General features: G+C 34.7%; 6 protein-coding genes across 6 annotated transcripts; 3 read left to right on the top strand and 3 right to left on the bottom strand.

Moving 5' to 3' along the window:
- Window positions 1-1,590: 1,590 nt before the first annotated feature.
- On the bottom strand, window positions 1,591-4,539 carry PHYBLDRAFT_153700 (hypothetical protein; the record flags this gene model as incomplete). The annotated part of the gene is made up of 25 exons (XM_018433230.1): window positions 1,591-1,643; window positions 1,709-1,749; window positions 1,799-1,854; window positions 1,911-1,958; window positions 2,016-2,056; window positions 2,115-2,162; window positions 2,221-2,247; window positions 2,321-2,368; window positions 2,427-2,481; window positions 2,540-2,587; window positions 2,645-2,692; window positions 2,741-2,797; window positions 2,855-2,909; window positions 2,955-3,009; window positions 3,061-3,108; window positions 3,165-3,212; window positions 3,270-3,317; window positions 3,483-3,530; window positions 3,589-3,643; window positions 3,702-3,742; window positions 3,807-3,854; window positions 3,913-3,961; window positions 4,013-4,068; window positions 4,120-4,279; window positions 4,516-4,539. The coding sequence occupies 25 exons, from the start codon at window positions 4,537-4,539 to the stop codon at window positions 1,591-1,593; spliced, it is 1,305 nt and encodes a 434-aa protein (XP_018283262.1).
- Window positions 4,540-8,485: 3,946 nt separating this feature from the next.
- PHYBLDRAFT_176340 (hypothetical protein) lies at window positions 8,486-9,599 on the top strand (the record flags this gene model as incomplete). The annotated part of the gene is made up of 4 exons (XM_018437739.1): window positions 8,486-8,526; window positions 9,198-9,266; window positions 9,295-9,355; window positions 9,453-9,599. 4 exons carry the CDS (start codon window positions 8,486-8,488, stop codon window positions 9,597-9,599), a joined length of 318 nt encoding a protein of 105 aa, XP_018283261.1.
- A 471-nt stretch (window positions 9,600-10,070) lies between these two features.
- Window positions 10,071-10,863, top strand: PHYBLDRAFT_120204 (hypothetical protein; the record flags this gene model as incomplete). Its single annotated transcript, XM_018428730.1, has 6 exons — window positions 10,071-10,109; window positions 10,290-10,316; window positions 10,410-10,476; window positions 10,567-10,568; window positions 10,613-10,691; window positions 10,808-10,863. 6 exons carry the CDS (start codon window positions 10,071-10,073, stop codon window positions 10,861-10,863), a joined length of 270 nt encoding a protein of 89 aa, XP_018283260.1.
- Window positions 10,864-11,142: 279 nt separating this feature from the next.
- PHYBLDRAFT_189609 (hypothetical protein) lies at window positions 11,143-14,357 on the bottom strand. Its single transcript, XM_018439685.1, has 11 exons — window positions 13,945-14,357; window positions 13,667-13,806; window positions 13,300-13,542; window positions 13,079-13,228; window positions 12,812-12,923; window positions 12,455-12,636; window positions 12,260-12,375; window positions 12,089-12,145; window positions 11,881-12,006; window positions 11,561-11,734; window positions 11,143-11,488 (listed from the first exon to the last, which is right to left on the bottom strand). Exons 1-11 carry the CDS (start codon window positions 14,314-14,316, stop codon window positions 11,298-11,300), a joined length of 1,863 nt encoding a protein of 620 aa, XP_018283259.1. The 5' UTR covers window positions 14,317-14,357; the 3' UTR covers window positions 11,143-11,297.
- Window positions 14,358-15,060: 703 nt separating this feature from the next.
- On the top strand, window positions 15,061-15,798 carry PHYBLDRAFT_153697 (hypothetical protein; the record flags this gene model as incomplete). Its single annotated transcript, XM_018433229.1, has 1 exon — window positions 15,061-15,798. The coding sequence occupies one exon, from the start codon at window positions 15,061-15,063 to the stop codon at window positions 15,796-15,798; it is 738 nt and encodes a 245-aa protein (XP_018283258.1).
- Window positions 15,799-16,338: 540 nt separating this feature from the next.
- Window positions 16,339-18,323, bottom strand: PHYBLDRAFT_153696 (hypothetical protein; the record flags this gene model as incomplete). The annotated part of the gene is made up of 8 exons (XM_018433228.1): window positions 16,339-16,457; window positions 16,618-16,871; window positions 16,933-17,074; window positions 17,154-17,268; window positions 17,333-17,649; window positions 17,719-17,830; window positions 17,914-17,967; window positions 18,087-18,323. 8 exons carry the CDS (start codon window positions 18,321-18,323, stop codon window positions 16,339-16,341), a joined length of 1,350 nt encoding a protein of 449 aa, XP_018283257.1.
- Window positions 18,324-19,452: the final 1,129 nt, after the last annotated feature.

The following is a 19,452-nucleotide window of genomic DNA, read 5'->3' as shown; positions in this document are numbered from 1 at the left end:
GGCACGAGGTAGATAGTAAAACTTTGGTAATTCAGTTTGAATAAATAAAAATTACTCGAAACAACAAGCAGTAAGTAAACGATCAGGTATGTACATATACTTGTTACCCTAGAGGACAGTAAACCTGGATCGATTGGCCTTGGCTGTGTAAAATTAAAAAATAATAATTAATTAATTAATAAATAGTAAAATAATACTTAAAAATATTTTTTAAACCTATGGCCTTAGATGGAGAGTAGATGCTTATTATTTAGCATAGACATTAATGAAATTAGAAAAATCAAACAAGCGTTATGCAAAGGCTAAAAGAGAATTGTATACCTGTAACCGTGGATGAAGAAGAAATCCTTGTTCTTCGACCTGGGCGGTGAAAACACTAGACAAAAAAAAACAAGCGATAAGTAGAAACCCAAAGAAAAGTGTATACCTGTCATACTGGATGGAGATCGAATCCTTGATGGTTGCCCTTGACAGTAAAAACAATAGACGGATAAAAAAAGCCAATAATCAACGGCCCAACGAAAAATATATATCTGCAAGTCTGGATGAATATCAAGTCCTAGTTCTTCGGCCTAAACCGTATAGGCACTAGACATATAAAACTAAAAGTTAGTAAAGACGCAAACATATTTGTATACCTGTCACTCTGGATAGGGCTCGGATTCGGAATCATTGGCATAGACAGTAAAGGCACTTGACAAAAAAAAAGACACATTAAATAAAAGCACTTGTCAGATTTGTATACCTGTAAAACTTGATGGAAACCGAATCCTTGAGTGTTGAATTTGACTGTAAAGTCACGAGAAAAAATACAGTTTGCAGCAAGTCAAAAATCAAAGAGATGCGTAACACTATATCCCAATATGAAGACCGGGTTCTTGCTCGTTACCCTTGACTGCAAGGACACTAGAGAAACAAAAACAATTATAAGTAACGGCCCAATAACATTTTTATATCTGTAATTCTAGGCGGATATCAGATGATTGGTCGTTGGCCTTGACTTTAAGGACAGTAGAAAATTAAAACCGACAGTAAGTAAAATCCCAAAGAGAAGTGTATACCTGTAACACTGGACGGATATAGGATCCATGATGGCTGGCTTGGACTATGAAGCCAGTAGAGAAATAAAGCCAACAGTAACTAAAGGCCGAACTAGATGTATATACCTGTCGCACTGGAAGGAAAACAAAATTTTCATTGTGTAGCCGGATCGTAAACACACTAGGCCAATACAAAAGAAACCATGTAAAGACAGAGAGAAAAGTGTGTACCCGTAACCTTGATTTGAAATCAGATCTTTGATATTTGAACTTTAAGGAAAAAAAAACACTAGAAATATATAAATGACAGTAAGTAAAAGCTCAAGAAGACTTGTTTACCTGTAGCCCAAATTTGAGTTTTGATCCTTGCTGTTTGGCCTGGAGAGTAAAAACAATAGTCATATATACTTCTAGGTTAGTAATGGCCAAGAACGACTTGTATACCTTCCATAATGGATGTATATTTGATCATCGTTCTTTGCCATCAAAAGAAAGTATAAATAAAGAGTATAGTTTGTTTTAAGTAAAGGTTTAAAGGAAACTTGGTTAGCTATAACAATTCATGAAAATCGGATCCTGATAATTGCCGTGGATGAGTAGACACTAGAAATATATAAAATCCAATGAGTAATTGCTCATCGAGTTTTTGTATACCTATAGCCACGGACTGAATCCGGATCCGTGAAGCATGATCTTGGTGGATTCAACACTAGAAATAAATAAAGCCGAGTGTGATTGCTCATCGATTTTTGTTATACCTATAACCATAAAACGGGAGATCGGCACCTTGACGCTCGACTTGGATGGCTGGAGACTAGAACTAGATTAAAATAATGAGTATATGCCCATAATGCTTTTTATACCTATAACCATGGCGGGGAGATCGGAATCTTGATTCTTGATCTGGATAGCTGGAGACTGGAGATATATTAAATCTAGTGAGTATATGCCCATAATGTTTTTTATACCTATAACCATGGCGGGGAGATCAGAACCTTGATGCTTGACCTGGACGACTGAACACAAGAAGTATATTACAGCTAGTGAGTATATGCCCATAATGTTTTTATATACCTATAACCATAGACGGGCTATCAGAACCGTGATGCTTGTTCTGGATGACTGAACACTAGACATATATTAAAACTAGTGAGTATATGCCCATAACGTTTTGTTATACCTATAACCTTGGCTGGGAGATTAGAACCTTAATGTTTGACCAGATGGTTGGAGACTAGAACTAAATCAAAACTAGTGAGTATATACCAATTTTTTTATACCTTTAACCATGGCCGGGAAATCGGAACCTTGACACTTGACCTGGATGGCTGAACACTAGTAATAGATAAAAGCTTGTGAGTAAATGCGCATAATGTTTTGTTATACCTGTAAACATAGTTGGGAGATCGGAACCTTGATGCTCGACCTGGATGGCCCAACACTAGAGATATATTAAAACTAGTGAATATATGCCCATAACATTTTGTTATACCTGTCACCATTGACGGGCGAGTAGTACCTTGATGCTTGACCTGGATGGCTGGAGACTAGAACTAGATAAAAACAGTGAGTATACGCCCATAATGTTGTTTTATACCTTTAACCATGGATTGGCGATCAGAACCTAGATGCTTGACCTGGATGACTGAACACTAGACATATATTAACGCTAGTGAGTATATGTCCCTAATGTTTTTTACATCTATAACCATGGCAGGGAGATGGGAACCTGGACGCTTGACATGATTGGCGGAACACTAGAAATATATTTAAAATAGTGAGTATATTGCCATAACGTTTTGTTATACCTATACCCATGGCCGGGCGATCGGGTCCTTGACACTTGACCTGGATGGCTGAACACTAGTACTAGATAGAAGCTAGTGAGTAAATGCGCATAACGTTCTGTTATACCTATAACCATAGCTGGTAGATCGGAACCTTGATGCTTGTCCTGGATGGCTGGAGACTAGAGATAGATAAAAGCTAGTGTGTATATGTCCCTAATGGTTTTTTTTACCTATAACCATTGACGGTCGATCGGGTCCTTGCCGCTTCACATTGATGACTGGAGACTAGAAATAGATAAAAGCTAGTAAGTATTTGCCCATAATGTTTTTATACCTGTAACCATGGACGGGGGATCGGGTTCTTGACGCTTGACACGGATGGCTGGAGTCTTAAATAAATATAAAAACTAATGAGTATACGCTCATAATGTTTTTATACCTATAACCATGGACGGGCGATCGGGTCCTTGACGCTTGACACGGATGGCTGGAGTTCACAAATAAATATAAAAACTAGTCAATATATGCCCATAACGTTTTTTATACCTTTAACCATGGGCGGGCAATCGGAACCTTGAAACTTGACCTAGATGGCTGAACACTAGTAATAGATAAAAGCATACGAGTAAATGCGCATAACGTTTTGTTATACCTGTAAACATGGTTGGGAGATCGGAACCTGGACGCTTGACATGGATGGCTAAACACTAGAAATATATTTAAAATAGTGAGTATATTGCCATAACGTTTTGTTATACCTATAACCATGGACGGGAGATCAGAATCCTGTTGATTGACCTGGATGAGTGAACACTAAAAACATATTAAGACCAGTGAGTATATTTCCATAATGTTTTGTTATACCTATAACCTTGGCTGGAAGATCGCAACCTTGGCGCCTGACATCGATGACTGAACACTATAAATATATTATAACTAGTGAGTATATTCCCACAACGATTTGTTATACCTATACCCATTGCCGGGAAATCGGGTCCTTGACACTTGACCTGGATGGCTGACACTAGTAATAGATAAAAGCTAGTGAGTAAATGCGCATATGCTTTTGTTATACTTATGACCATAGCTGGGAGATCGGAACATTGATGCTTGACCTGGATGGATTGGATACTACAAATATACAAAAACAAGTGAGTAACTGCTCATCGAGTTTTGATATACCTGAAAACCGTGGACCTTGACCTGGACCTTGAAGCTTGACCTGGATGGAATGGATACTACAAATATACAAAAACAAGTGAGTAACTGCTCATAGAGTTTTGATATACCTGATAACCATGGACTCTGATCGGATCCCTGATGCTTGACCTGGACGGAAGGCACTAGAAGCATACAAAAGACAATGAGCATATGCTCCTCGAGTCTTGGTGTACCTGTGGCCCTGGATGGAAACCTGTTCTTGATTGCTTGACTTTGCCTGAAAAGTCCCTACAGAAATATCAAAGACAGTGAATGATTAATCAACGAGCCTTTATATACCTGTAGGCCTGGATGGAGATCTTATTTTTTATCGTTGACCTTGTTTGTCAAAAGACTAGACAAATATAATCTTCACAATGTGTGTCTTTGATGAATATCATATACTCCTTGAAATATAGTAAGTCCTGTCAGTTTATCTCTTGTTTCTGAGCGTGAATAGGCTTTGGATGGATTGATGGTCAAACCAGTGTTGGACCTCGGTATTTCATTTTTGCTGTGTACTGGTTTTGACGTATTGTCTTATATCTTGCTACTGACTGTTTTACATATGATAAAATCCTGAGATTTGACTAGCAAAATGGATTTGTATTGGTCATGATTCGTCTTTAACGTCTATGTTGATTAAAGCAGTTTGTGAGAGAGCAGTAAAGAAGTGTATAAAGTATTAATAGTATGTGGAAGAGAGTTGTTTTGACGCGTTCTGTTTGGATAGGTGTTTTTTTTTATAAAACTCATGACGTCTCAATCATGAGTTGCTGTTCTTTTTTATTATTTTTATTATGATAGTTTGATAATATATTATAAAATTCGGTTTTTTTCTTATTCCTTTTTCGGTTTTCTTTTATCTTTTAGCCTTGACAACATGTATATATTATTACTATTTTACTTCTTTATTTAATATCTATGCTTAAAATATGGGTTTTGGGTTTTAAAGAAGTATCACTTACATTCTGAAGGACGTGCTGTGCAGGCACTCGTTTTACTTTTTGTTTTTTTCTCTTGCCTCTTTTTTTTTTGGTTCGTTTTATGTCACATAAGGTCCGTGCTGTCCGTGCAACATCACATGTGTCATGGGGCTTAGAGGAGCATAGTAGCAATAGTGGTCCAGACTTTACTTTAGCATGAAAACATTTAAATGATGTCTTCCGATTGGTGGACTATATGCATGTCAAATTATTCAGTTGCTATGGACCCCCATCCCCTTTTTTATTCTACTTTCTGTTGTGATTCTGTTAACAAGGCTTATGCTTTTGAACAGCCACTTGTCGAGACACTATATATGCCTCTGTGTTCATTTTAGCTGTACTACTGATATACAAAGTATTAATCGGCTAGACGTTAAACTACAATAAAGAAGTGTAAAGTTGTGTTGATTATAAAGCTTTAATTAAAGTCTTGTGTATATTTATTTGTTTGTTTTCTTGTTTGTTTGTTTCACATGCTGTGACTTTATTAGTTTAAGAAGCACCCCCGAAAAAAATTGCTGCTTATATCTTTTCTTTTCTTTCGTGTGAAAGACTTCCATTTTTCTTCTAGCTTTTTCACCAGTGTCTTGAGTTAATAAACACAAAGTGTAGGAATACTTTCTTGAAATAAAAGTACTTTCAGTGCTTCAGTATGAAGGGATTGACAGCCTGACTATTGAAAGTCGTTGGTACCTCAAGTTAAAGCATCGTTCTTAGAGTATAATAAAAGTAAAAAGAAGAACAGGGTCTAGCCTAGTGTTTGTCAATCGACCTTGGTTTGTACTACTTTATAAACCAATCATAATCCAACCGAGAAATTAATACAGCATAACCCAACTGCCTGAAACACTTTACATTTATATGTGTTCAAATATACACCATTCTATCGATAATTATAATTATTTATATGTTACACTATACACCATGAAAAAGTAGTGGTGCTTGCAATTGTGCTAGCCTGGTCACAGATAGATCAAGCTAGTAAAATGGCTATTACATATATATAAATCACCTTTTAAAGGCTCTGCTTATTTACTATTTTTTTCTGTTATTGCTCAGACTGACTGACGGCACAATATGAAAGCAAAGAGACAATCTACTGCTACTGAACGTATAGGTTTTGTTTGGCTGGGAACAAGACGCTATCGATTACTAATTATCGATTTATAGGATCTAGTGCTTTTGATATTTTGTGCTTGTATACCAAACTCAACTGGATGCACGAATAACCTAGAAATAATACTCTGTTGGATTAAAGGCTTTGATTTATAACTTTTGTTTTGTAATACAATATAATGCGCTACAGTACTGTATAGTATGATTCCACTTATTACTTTGAGGTTCATAGTCTAGCTTTGGTTCGCTTGAGACTATTTTAGTTTGAAGCACGGAGCCTTTGTATAAATGAACCTTTTCTATGGTCGATTAAATATGAGTGTACTGGAAATGATATTTTTTAAGTTTTCTACAAGCATATGCAAATGCACACCAATGGTAATCATAGCTTTTCAATTATAGAAAATTAAAAATCGAATCAAATAAGCAATGTTTTTTTTTGGCTTTAAGTAACCTGGTGAGACACATTGTGATCCACCTCTTCGAGGTTTATTATATTACAATTACTCGAATTTTGATCAAAATATCCGATTTTTTCACTCTCAAAAAGCATAGAACCCTGAAATTCGGGAAACTTGCACCACTCCAATAAGCTCTTTAAATGCCCAATAGCAAAAATACGAGTTGTTTCTAAAAGTACAATTTTTTTTTAGTTGAATACATAAACCAAACACTCCAAAAGGTATCAATTTGGAGTGTTCAAAAGTTAGAGATATTTTTTTTAAAGAAAAGAGAATATTATTTAGCATAAGAGACATTATAGAATAGCTATATATCTATATATGCTCTACATAACAGAATATCAGCTTGTATAAACGTTTATATGAAGAAAGCCGTCCTATATTCTGACATTACAAGCATACGCTGGAAGCAAAGAGTGGAGTACAAATAAAGCCACAATCTTTTTTCCAAAAAAAAAGGTTTACAAAAACATTACTAGTAAAGTTACTAAATTTTTTTACCTACTTTAAGATGCTTATAAATTTTATCTTTTTACCTTGAGCTATTTTGCTCTATAAATTATATATATATATATATATAATAAGAGAAGCAAATTATTTAGCACTCATTTTTGTTTGAGTATTTCCTTGCTGCTCGCACTGGTCGGTCACATATTATTTCCTTCTTTATTTTATTTATTATTATTATTATTATTAATGAAATTCCTACTCTTCTAATGTACTTGACCCCCATAAACTCTTTATAATAAATATAAGTTTATGTATTCTAATTACTCAAAGAAGATGCTATATTTGTTAAGTGTATATTGGAGCAATGAGTCTATTCTCATAAGAGGTGTTTTTATCAACAGCAGATTCTAAAAAATGAAAATGAAAATTAGATATATGTGCATTTCAAAAAGCTTGTATAAATATAAAACATATTTTATGTGAGGGAATTTGCTTATTTAGTATATTATGGTATAGAAAGATCAATTGTATTTCACGGGATTCTGACGTGCAATAAAGGCAAGAGCTTCTAGTATATCACATGTCTTTGACATGAATATACTAACCCAGACTGCCACTAGAAGAAGTGAGGCCCCTGTATTATAGCACAATACTCGCCATACCTTCTATCCCAGTAATTCCAGCTGGACTTTACGGAATCTAGGCGTGTCATACAGAAAAGTCAGGTTCAGGCAAATAAAACAATTAGCATTAGACGGTACATTTCATAGCTTGTATAAAGATAAAACTTACTTTAGATGATGGACTTGCTCAATTATCGTTTTGTACCATAACAAGGTTAATCGTACTTTACGGAATTTTGATGTGAAATACAGACAATAAGTGCCAATATATCACTGAATCTTGACGGGAGTCTATTAGCCTAGATTGCCTCTTAGAGGTTTTAATGCCTCTTAGCTATAACCTAGCGCGTTTGTTTTATATAAATGTAGAGCATGAACATTAGATTTGATTAGTTAAATCCCAGGGTTTTATTTTAGATACAAATTGTTGTGTAGTGTAAATGTGCATTCTAAGTTATTGCAGGGCTATTACAGTCAATACCTCACAATTATATTCGCCCAAATATATGTTGACTAACGCAAGCATGAATGATGTAATTAATCACGTGAAACTTAATTTCTAATGTGATGATTTGGTTAATCTAGATAGATCATAACGGTCAAAAAAATAAATATCAGAAAGATATCAGCTGATAAAATTAGTTGGTTGGCTGTTAGTCTCAATTAATCAAGGTACATTTTGTAACTGTTAAGCGTGTATCTAAAGCTGCAACTACTAAATTTATTGTAAGAATAAAACATTTTTTGTGGTTTGTTTTTAAGAAAACAGATGAAAGAAAAATATATTGATTTAATGGATATGTTGTAAGGCTTTCCACTATGGTAATGAACCGTGGTGTTAATCTGGTTCACAAAAGAAAGTAAAACATATTAATAGCCCGGTTCATTAACCTGGTTTATTAACCCTCTTATACCCCGAACCAGCTACCTGATATATTACAACCAAACCGTAATATGTTAGAGGGGGTGTGTACTTGTAGTTATTTGATCCGAAATTGCTAAAAAAAAAACAACACGGCCTCTCTGATAAGAAGGATAGTAATGGCTTTAGGTAAATATAAGAAATACTATATTGATTATATACTTTCATCCATACAAATTGACAACAATCTATCACAAAGACGATCATAGCTACTGTGCTAACTTTGTTTATTATTATAGTTACTCACTTTTGGATGTACATATATAACATATATCCCACTAAATCAATCAAGTCTGAAGGTCTCTTGAACTCTTCACACCCTAGCTTATCTACCTACTTTCACCTAGCATCATAATAGCTAAAAGAATATAGTAAATTTAAGCAGATATATACTATACACTTTGAATATTATGGAATTTACAGCTGAAATATATATTTAAAAAAAGAAGACTTTATAAAAAGGATTCTTTTGATTAAAATGGCAAATTAAATATAAAAAATCAGCTATATATCCCAATCAATCAAGTAAGGCCTTTTTTTTTAAGTCTACAAATAATCTGGTGAGGCACATTACGATCCATAATCTAAAGTTTTTTTTTTACTCTAAAGAACCTCCGTTGATATTAACTTTTGGGTTATTTATGCTAGAAAATGTGTGGGTCAAAATGGCATTTCACTGTAAGCGGGAGGTGTTTTAATTATTTAGTACAGAGACTTCTCAAGATACTCTAAAAACTATGATAGCCATTGACATGAGTCAATATTCTGTATGTAATTTTGCAGTTTAGGTAGCATATGATGTAAAATGAGGCAGTTAGATTTTGTGTATCAATTGAAGGTTTTGATACTGCATAGTTTTATTAGAGGTTGGTATGTCGGCAGGCAGAGAAAATTGAATATAGAGACATGAGTGTTGTTGGTTATGAGATGAGGAGATATGCTGAGAAGGATATTTCTTACAGGAAAAAAGTCGATTGTTACGCCGAGAAAAGAGACGAAATTATAAGCTAGAGCAGTGAATTATGTATTTATTTAAAAAAGATATGTATATAAACGCGATGGTATATTGGTATTTTTGACACACAAAAATATTGCTTACAAACCATCATGTAGTGTCACACTTTTCCTAGATCAAGAGGGAGAGACCTGAGATAAGGTTCGTCCTCAATACTTACAAAGAGCGTTTGTCTTCTATTCCTTTATTTTGCTGTTCTGGACTTGATTGATAACCAAGAATTTCATATACACAAGTCTGTGTAATAAATGAAGCTTTGACTTGTCTTTTTATATGGGAAAGTACTGTTGCCGGGAAGCAGCCTTGAGCGGTGTTTGATTAAACGTGACGTGTAATGTTTTTTGAACTCTTGTCTGAGTGTTGGAGTGTGTGATTCTACAAGATGGTTTTCTGCGCGTTTTTCTCGATTACAAGCCGTCCACTTTCTTCTTTTAATTACTCTTTAGTATCAAACAAATAAGTAAAACATGTCTACAAAGGTCCAAAAGATTATGGTTCAGCCAATTGTAAGCAGCTATAAAACGCAAGTCATGTTGATGCTGGACTTGACAAAGCTTGGATTTGGATTGCTTTCTTTCTCTCTTTCTATGTATATATAAGAAGAAAGAAAGAACTTAAAATTGCACTTGATCTAATCGAATTTATATATATTTGGCATCGCTATTATTATACGCGCTTGAAAATAGAACCTGATTTTCAGGTATCTGCAAAACGTAAGGCATCGATTATATACGAACAACGGATGCAATACAAATACATACGAAATTATTCTGAAGATACCAACGAAATCTACATTTTAAATTTAGAAATCGAGAGTGCAGATCTGGCTTTTTGACAAGTCTGACATGAGAATCGAAGGACAAATCATTGCAAGTTCATAAACAACTTTATTTATTTTCTATTTATTTTTAAAAGAAAGAAAGAAAGAAAAAAAGTGTGATAATTTCGTTGTAATAATGAGAGATGTGTATAATGCATGTCTTTTTCTTTTTCTTCTTCATTTTATTAGGGCTTTGATGAATTTATGAACCTTGTCCTTGATGATGCAGAGGAAGTGATGACAAAAGAGAAGACTCGAAGAAGTGTTGGTAAGAATATTGCCTATTAATATTAATATTATTATTATTATTATTGTTATTATTTTGATTTATTGGATCTATTGTATATTTACTATCCTTTGCTTGCTTGCTTTTTTTTTTCTTAGGCCGAGTTATGCTCAAAGGCGACAATATCACCTTGATCCAATCTGTGAACAATTGATCTAGCTTATATTCACAATTCAGTAACAATATCACTCAATCAATCAATCAATCAATGTTTCTCTCTTTTGTACTATAAACGAAAGGCACACAATCGCTTAACCAAAACCAAAAATGTGAACGGCGAGGGTAAATCAATCATATCCGCGCTCTTACTTTATTTTATTTATTTAATTTAATTTAATTAATTTAATTATTCAAGTCCTTTTGTTGTTGATGTTACTGCCAAGCTGATCAAATACTCAATTATGACACTTCATTTGTGATTATACAAATACATATATGAAGAAAGAGAAGGGTTGTTTATTTGGATTCAGTAGCTAATATGGCATTGGTGTTGGTAATGGCAATGGCAATGGCAATAACTGTTATATAATTGATAAGAAAAGAAAAAGGGTGTGCTATAGTTTCTATCTATAATGCGTGTAAACTTCTTTACGCGGGTAAATCTGGGATATCTCCAATGGTGTAGTTGCCATGACCATCTAGAGCAACATGCCGCTTGTGAAAACGATAGACACTGGGATGATGACTTACACTTATAAGCGTAATGCCGAACTCTTTAGTTAGACTGTAGAGATGATCTTCTGTTGCAGTATCCATTGTACTTGTTGCTTCATCAAGCACTATACAGATTTAAATAAACAATACGTATATGAGTATGATTGTGAGTGTAAGAAATAAAGAAGGTTAATTACCGGCAAAACGAGGCTTCCAATAAAAGATGCGTGCAAACATTAGGCGCTGCTGCTCCCCAGGGGACAGCATCTTATTCCATTCTTGGGCGTATGCGTGATCAAATGATTCGATCAGCCCCTCCAGATGACTCAAGTGCACTTGTTGCAATAAAGACCTGATTTCTTGGTCAGATACTATAGAGTCAGCCGGTTAGTAAGTACACATCTCCGTTGTGGATTGTTTAAACTTAGACACAAATGCAAATATAAAGGCAACTCATATTATATTTGATTAAATTAACAAAAGGGAAACATCAATTATTTTAATTAATTTTGCTTACTGTAGATAGTTGATGCAATGCTTGGGTAACTAATCTGGTCACGTAATGATCCATGAACAAGATACGGTACTTGAGGTAAAAAAATTATATCCTTTCCATGTTTCATTTTTGGAACATGAACACGCCCTAGAAATTGTATATATATACATATATACATATATATTAGTGTACATACAATCAGATAGCAGTTTGGTATGAATAAGCTTACCTTTAGTACAAGGCCATAATCCAGCAAGTGCTCTTAGTATCGAAGTTTTACCACACCCTATCAAATCATACAAAAAGTTTGTATATATATATATATATATATATAATTTTTAATACCCCTTTTTCTGCGTTTTTATCTTTCACAAAATACTAAAGGTTTGTAATTTCTTACCATTGGGTCCTGTCAATACTATGTGATCTCCTTTGTTGATCTTGAGATTGAATCCCAACACAACAACCTTTGAACGCGGGGACAATAGACTCACGTTTTCAAATTCAATGGTCTCACTGATGCGTGTAAATATTTTTGGTTAGTATATAATATATATATATTAAAAAGAAGATGAAAAAAAGAAAAAGAAAATACCTCTGGTCATCTTCTCTGTAAGGATAATCGATTTCAATATTCTCAATCTCATTGTCAACATTATCCATGGCTTCCAGTAGTTCAACCACACGTGCTGTATAACCAGCAAGATCGGACAATTTTCCGGATTGTTCAATTATGACAGTGAATTGGTATATAAGATACATCGATACAAACGAATTCTACGGTGTTTTGTTTTTTGTTTTTGCATAGCAGTAAAAAAAATTGGAATCTTTAGTTGAACGTTATGTTAAGCAAATGCATTTACATACATTGCACAGTAAAAAAAAGAAACAAAAAAATTAATCTAAGCACATAAACTACATGCATGCCATACGCACATGCCCACATACATACCTTGCTAATTATCGAACTCAATTCTCCGGGATCCTTGTCATCAAATACACCAGTAAATATAGGAATAGCAACAATCATGTAAGAGAGAATAGATCCTATATAAGCAAACGAGCTATTGGCAACTGTATTGTGATTAAAATTAAATGAATGAATGAATGAATGAATTAGATTAGATTAAACCCATAAAGATGATAATAATGATAAACCTCCTTTTCCTTTTGCTATTTTTTTAAAGAAAAAAAATAGCAAAAGGTCAATAGTTAATACTTGCAGTTCAATGGGAAGCTCTTGTTGATAATTGATCTTTGGTAGGTAAGCAATGTACTCAGAGAATTATGCGCCCTTGCGTTCTCTTCAATTTCGCCACTACTGAATGCAATTGACTCAACATACTGTCTCAGACGTACGTGAAGGAATCTAGAAAGCCACATGTTTATCATCATCATCAACAACAACAACAATAAAATTGTGATCATACACATACATACCTAAAATTTCCTTCATGGAGCTCCTTGTAAAACACTGAATTGACAATGGGCTTAATCAATCTGCGACTGATAATAGTGCCAAGGATAAAGTAGACGTATATCATCGCCGGACCTATGAATCCACTGACATCCCAACACTTCCAGGTGTAGTAGGCGACCAGAAGTGGAGCAATGATTAAGGTCGAGACGATTTCACGTAGAGATTCAGAAAGTTTGTCGATGTCCTGAGTGATCCGCTGGTCACTAAATTTTCATCCACCCTAAAGATCAGCTTTCTTTCTTTCTTCTTGTAATCCAAAAGACCATTTTAATTCTAAGTGTGTGTGTGTGTGTGTGTGTGTGTGTGCTTGTACGTGTGTGTACTCACGGGTTGTCGACCGACTCATGATTGAGCACGAGAGTATACATTGCCTTGGGTTTAACGTAGCGGTCTTGCAAATGCTCTGTTAGCAACCGTCTTACTTTCAAAGCAAGCAGGCCGCCCATAAAGTTTAGTATGCTCAAACTCTAAATAACAAAATAAAATAAAATTCGATTAATACATATTCAAGACAGCAACGGAAAAGCAAGAACAATGATGTTAGGAAAGCTGCCTAAATATCAAGGTAGACCTAGAATAATAATAATAATAAAAAAAATTCATACAATGGCGATTCCAAACACCAAGAAAAAACAAGGAAACATGTATGCTATAAAGCCCGTCAAATCCTTGGATGTAAGGAGGCTGTAGAATCGACTTGGCATCAGGCCTACAAAATAAACCAGGACCTCTTTTCCACAAGATCCAAAGATAAATGTACAATAGAGCCAGAATATGCTTTTCTGTTGAGCTTCTCTGTGGGTTGACCAGAAGCGATAGGTGTTTCCAGGTGGACGAAACAGTAGGCGGACAAGACGAAAGAAGCGTTTGACAAATATATAATCGAGACTGTAGGTACGAGTGGGTTGTGGGTCATGACTAGTAAGCTCAATGAGGGGATCGAGTGATTCAACCACACTTGATCGTCGTTCTCTCATTTTCGGAATTGTAGATGAGACAATAAAAGAGAGAGAGATGTGGACAAACGAACAAACGAACAAACGAACAAGCCAGTTACTAAGCAAGTAGGCAATTAAAAGGACCGTCCCTTTTTTGGGGGTGGGTTTTTTTTTAGATATAGATGGAGACAGAAAGATAGAGAGAGAGAAGGGGGGGAGCTAGGAGGAGATAATATATAATGTATATATTATATTATATGTACATTTTTGGCATAAAGTGTTGCAAGTATATACTTTGCATAGCATCATCTTGTGTAATCTTTGTGTTTATTTTTTTTTGGGATTTTATTTTCATTTTAGATATTTTGCTTGATAATCACAGGGATCGTCCACTTTGTAGATCAGTCTTACATGATCGGTTACAGAAACACACGCATACAGTAAAAAAATAAAAAATAAAAAATTGTAACCACAAAAATGACTGTGAAATATATCTATTATACTTCTTGTTTCTTTTGTTGTTGCCTTGCAATAATCAAAGATCCTATATTGTACCCTTTATAGCTCAAAAATATCTATTGCTTATATACAATTTTGCTTATTGGCTATAAACAATATAAGCAATTGAACTATCAATTATAACAATAATAATAATATTATCAGTATTACTTTAAAGGTTTTTTGGTTTTTTTTTTTTTTTAAATCATGGAATATTTTATTTTATTCTATTCTACTTATTTATTTAGCTTGGCTAGTTTGCTTATTTATAAACCCGCTTTAACAATGACAGCACTCGATGATAGTGAGTTTGACCTCTTTGGAGAGATCACCGCAGAAGAGAAATCAGCTCTTCAAGAAAGGACCCAAAAGTTCCAACATGACCAACAATGTATGATTGCAAGCCTCGATCATGATCCTCGAAAACGCACAATGGCAGAAAACAGACTTATATTCCACCACAAACGACATTCCCAGTTCACCGTACCAAACCGTCTCCGTCGACTCTTTTCTCTCGAGGAATGCAATCGGATCCTGGAGGGTTGTAAGGAAATGAGCTGCTCAGACTGGAATACTGCTCGACATTCGGCATTTGCAACTACTGACATTCCGATACGAAACAGTCGGTTTGATTACCTGATCGATCAAGTGCGTGATCGCCTGATTCCTGTCATGGCAAACCACTATGGATTCCACCCCACACGTGATCTTGAGTTCCGAGACATATTTGTAGTCAAGTACAGTGCAGACGCACAAGCCGGCCTGAAGCTTCATACTGACGGCTGTCTGCTTTCTTTTAATGTGCTCATAAACCCAAAGGACGAGTTTGATGGTGGGGGTACTTACTTCCAACCAACCGACCAGACCATGGCTTCAGAACAAGGAGATTGTGTATTCCATGGTGCCCACATAATGCATCGTGGTGTGGATATCACCCGAGGCCAGAGGTATCTGCTGGTCGGGTTTGTTGACACTGTTGATACAATTGAAAAAGACGGGACTGGATCTATCAAGAGAATATAAAACAATTAATATATAATTAGATATAGAAGCTGAATAGACTACATAGATTACATAGACGTTAAAAAGTTAAAAAGTTAGAATATATGTTATTTAATGGGGGGTTTCAGAAAAGGCTTTTCTTTCTTGAAAAAAAAAATTAGATAGTAATAGTGTAACTGTAATTTGACAGTATTGTTATTATCTTCTTAGAAAGCACCAAAAAAAAAGAAAAAGAAGCAAAAGCAAGAGGTTGAAAGAATAATAAAAATATAAGAAAGAAAGAAAGAAAGAAAGGATTTGATGCTATAATAAATAACGGATAATTAATAATAATCTACATCTAAATCTACATCTACATCTACATCTACATCTTCAAATCAAATCAAACCAAATTGACAAAAGTAAGCTTAATATATATATATATATATATCTTTGACGAGTTAATATAAAAGGCTTGCTGTCTCTCTCCTGTTAAAATTTAAAAAGAAAATTAAAAAAATCTTATCAGGCAGGCTAATATGAAATACTTCTTTTCCTTATTTCTTTTGATTCTACACCACATTACCTTTTCATAGAAACCACGGAAACGGTCATATCTATATCCTTACTGTTTCGCTTTTCGTCAATTGTACGTATAAAGTCGTCTACCTCTGAACATATATCCAATACACGATCTTCATCTACAACAAACAAGCAAATCAATTAATCAATTAATCAATTAATAGCTATTGTCAGCTTACAAACACATATACACACGCATACATTTATCTGTATATATATTTGAACCTCTTTCACTTGTCTTTCTTTACATATTCAAGTAAATTGTCAGTGGGAACTTACTTTTAGGTATTTTCACCTCTAGCCCAATAATGTACCAGGTCATAAGTAACACACCAGGAGAAAGGGCTGTTGCAAACGATTGCTCTCTCGCAACATCAGAGTCCTCCCCTGCTCTCAATGCATTTTTTTCATAAATGCTCTTGTAATTCTGAATCCGCTTAACTGGCCTAGTCAAGGGATGTATTGTAATAATGTCGTCTACTTGCTCAAGCATAGTGACAAATCTAGGAATAGCAACAGCCATTTTACGAATCCTATTTCACAAAAGATATAGTAAGAAAAAAAAATGAAATAGAAAAGAGAAATAGTTCTCACCATGTTTCATGACTCTTTTGAGTCTCGCAACTCACAACTACTTTTAAGAAATGTTTGTATGGTCTTATGATATCAAATTCGGAAAATAACTTGTCAAGCATGGATTCAGATTGATCAAAATAGGAATCTAGAATGAGAGATGCTATTTTGATAATTAGCACAAAGTTAGTCAGTTAGTCAGTTAGTAAAATATATAACACTATATTATTATCTATCCTAACCCCTTTTGAATTCCTTAGTCATGACTTTCAAGGTAGACAGTGTGGTGAATGGAGCTGAGAAACTAACAGGATAACAAGGTGTGATGATGGGCATAACGGCAGTTTCTGACTCGGGCTATCAGAAATGACAAGAATAAGAATAATACTAATAGCAATATATGTATGTAATTCATACTTACGAGTGACTTGTAGGGAATAGTTTGTCCTCTCTTGTCGGGTATACCATCTGTAACCATGACAGGAACGGGCCATGGCCATTCGGCCCACATACAGAAAAATGCTTGCAATAACCCGTGGGTTGTCAGAGATTCGGGAGATGCTTGTGTGTATGTCTTTAAGAGCAAGAGTGTCCATGTTCCACCATTGAGATAGCCCATAGGTTTTCCATACATGCATCGTTGTGTAGCCCAATGTTTTATTGCTTGCATTGCTTGTTGGAAAACTTGTTTGTGTTGCAGATCCACTTTTGACAAAATGAATTGGTTGACTCTTGGACCTTTGTTAAGTATTGTATGTGAGTTAATAGGCAAGAACATAACATTAAATTGTTCATTTGTATACTCACCATCCATGCTAGCTAGACAAACACTATCTAAACCTTCAAGGTATCCATCGTCCAATAGTTTGATATTTGGAGGTATACTAGGTTGTTTCAATGACACAAATGATATGTCTGTCTATTCAAAATAACAAATATTGATATATCAATAAATCAATTTCATTATCATTTTTTTCTTCTTCTTCTTTATTTCTTTCTCACCATGATGGAGTCAATTGAACACTTTATGATAGGTACAGCAGTACGCTCAACAACCTAGTCCAAGACAAAAAAGAATATTATTATTATATCTTTGTATATATATATACAGAATACTAATACTAGCATTAATGCAACTTGAACTAGGCTTCTTATTATTGGATTATATTGTATACTTCGATTCCTTTAACCAAGTGGCTCTTGCGTAATAGGTTTGCAAATATGTAAAAAAACTCGCGTCTTTTTACTGTGGATGGGGCTAGACACACAACATCGATGTCGGCATTTGCTAGATGACCACCTAGACTATAAGACCCAAATGGTAGAATCTGACAGACTGGAACTGCTCGGAGTCTTTGTTTGTTAGCATACTGTTCTGAAAAAGGAATCAGTAATGACTTGAGAAGGCTCATGACATTCTCTCTAAAAAAAAAAGAAAGAAAACCCCAATAATAATAATAGTATATAATTTTGAATATAAGAGATGGTAATTGCCAATGTCAGAAGAAGAAGAAAAAAGAAAGAAAGGAGCCAAAGAGACAGTGATGAAGGCCAAAAGAACATTCTCTTCTTCTTTTTATGTTAAAGAGTTGCGTTTTGGAGGTAGTGTAAGGAGGGGTTATTCGTGCCTTTTCTTCGCTTCAGTTGGACCCTCGGTTATCAGACGAGAGCTCAAGTATTGTTTCCATGTGGTATCGTCAATTGGTGCATGCATAAAGAAAGTAACGTCAGACTTGTATCAGGGTCTTTTTTTTAAAAACCCCCCCCCCCCCTCATCTTCATTAGGATATAAAATATAATATATATAAATAAAAACAGGTCACATAGGGATTTCCATTTCATTCTTTTCTTTCTTTCTCTCTCTTGTTTCCTTTTTGGTAGACAATGAAAAGCAATTTATTGCATACACATCATATATAGATATGAACGTATTGGTATAAAGAATATTTTTCTCTTTAGTTGCCTTGAACTGCTTAACAGTAATACTGAGAAGAAGAGGATTTGTATATAACTATAATTATATTCCATATGGGTTAAGTTGCCTGTCTTCAGCTGTACATATAGACTGACATTACATATATATATATATATATTACTGCTTACGCACGGATGCAAAAGAAGATGACAAAATCATACTCTGGACCGGATATTCCGTACACTGAAACACACTATGCAAGGCGCACAATTTGAAAATATGCACCTCACGAATGTGTTTCACTGTATCTTACCTGCATTAAATTGCTGGAGCGATAACTCAAGCGGAATATTTGTTTTGTTTTTTTTTAAGGAGGGGTCATTTGTTCTTCTTTTGAAGCCTGCTTTGGAACTAGAATCACTGGAGCGACTAAGGCAAGCTGGACAGCAGCCAATACTTCGTAACTGACATAAGATCTTTCTGAAGCTACATACAAAAGCGAGATCTCGATTCCAAATTTTGGAAGGGGTGTGATTTGTGCATTTTAAGTAGTCTATTACATGGGAATTTTTAGAGTTTCCTTTCTTCTAAACGGTCTTGGGTTCAAAATATGCATATTTTTTTCA

This window comes from Phycomyces blakesleeanus (assembly GCF_001638985.1).
Source record: "Phycomyces blakesleeanus NRRL 1555(-) unplaced genomic scaffold PHYBLscaffold_48, whole genome shotgun sequence".
NCBI classification, from domain to species: Eukaryota; Fungi; Mucoromycota; class Mucoromycetes; order Mucorales; family Phycomycetaceae; genus Phycomyces; species Phycomyces blakesleeanus.
This window is presented reverse-complemented; position numbering and strand designations above follow the sequence as displayed.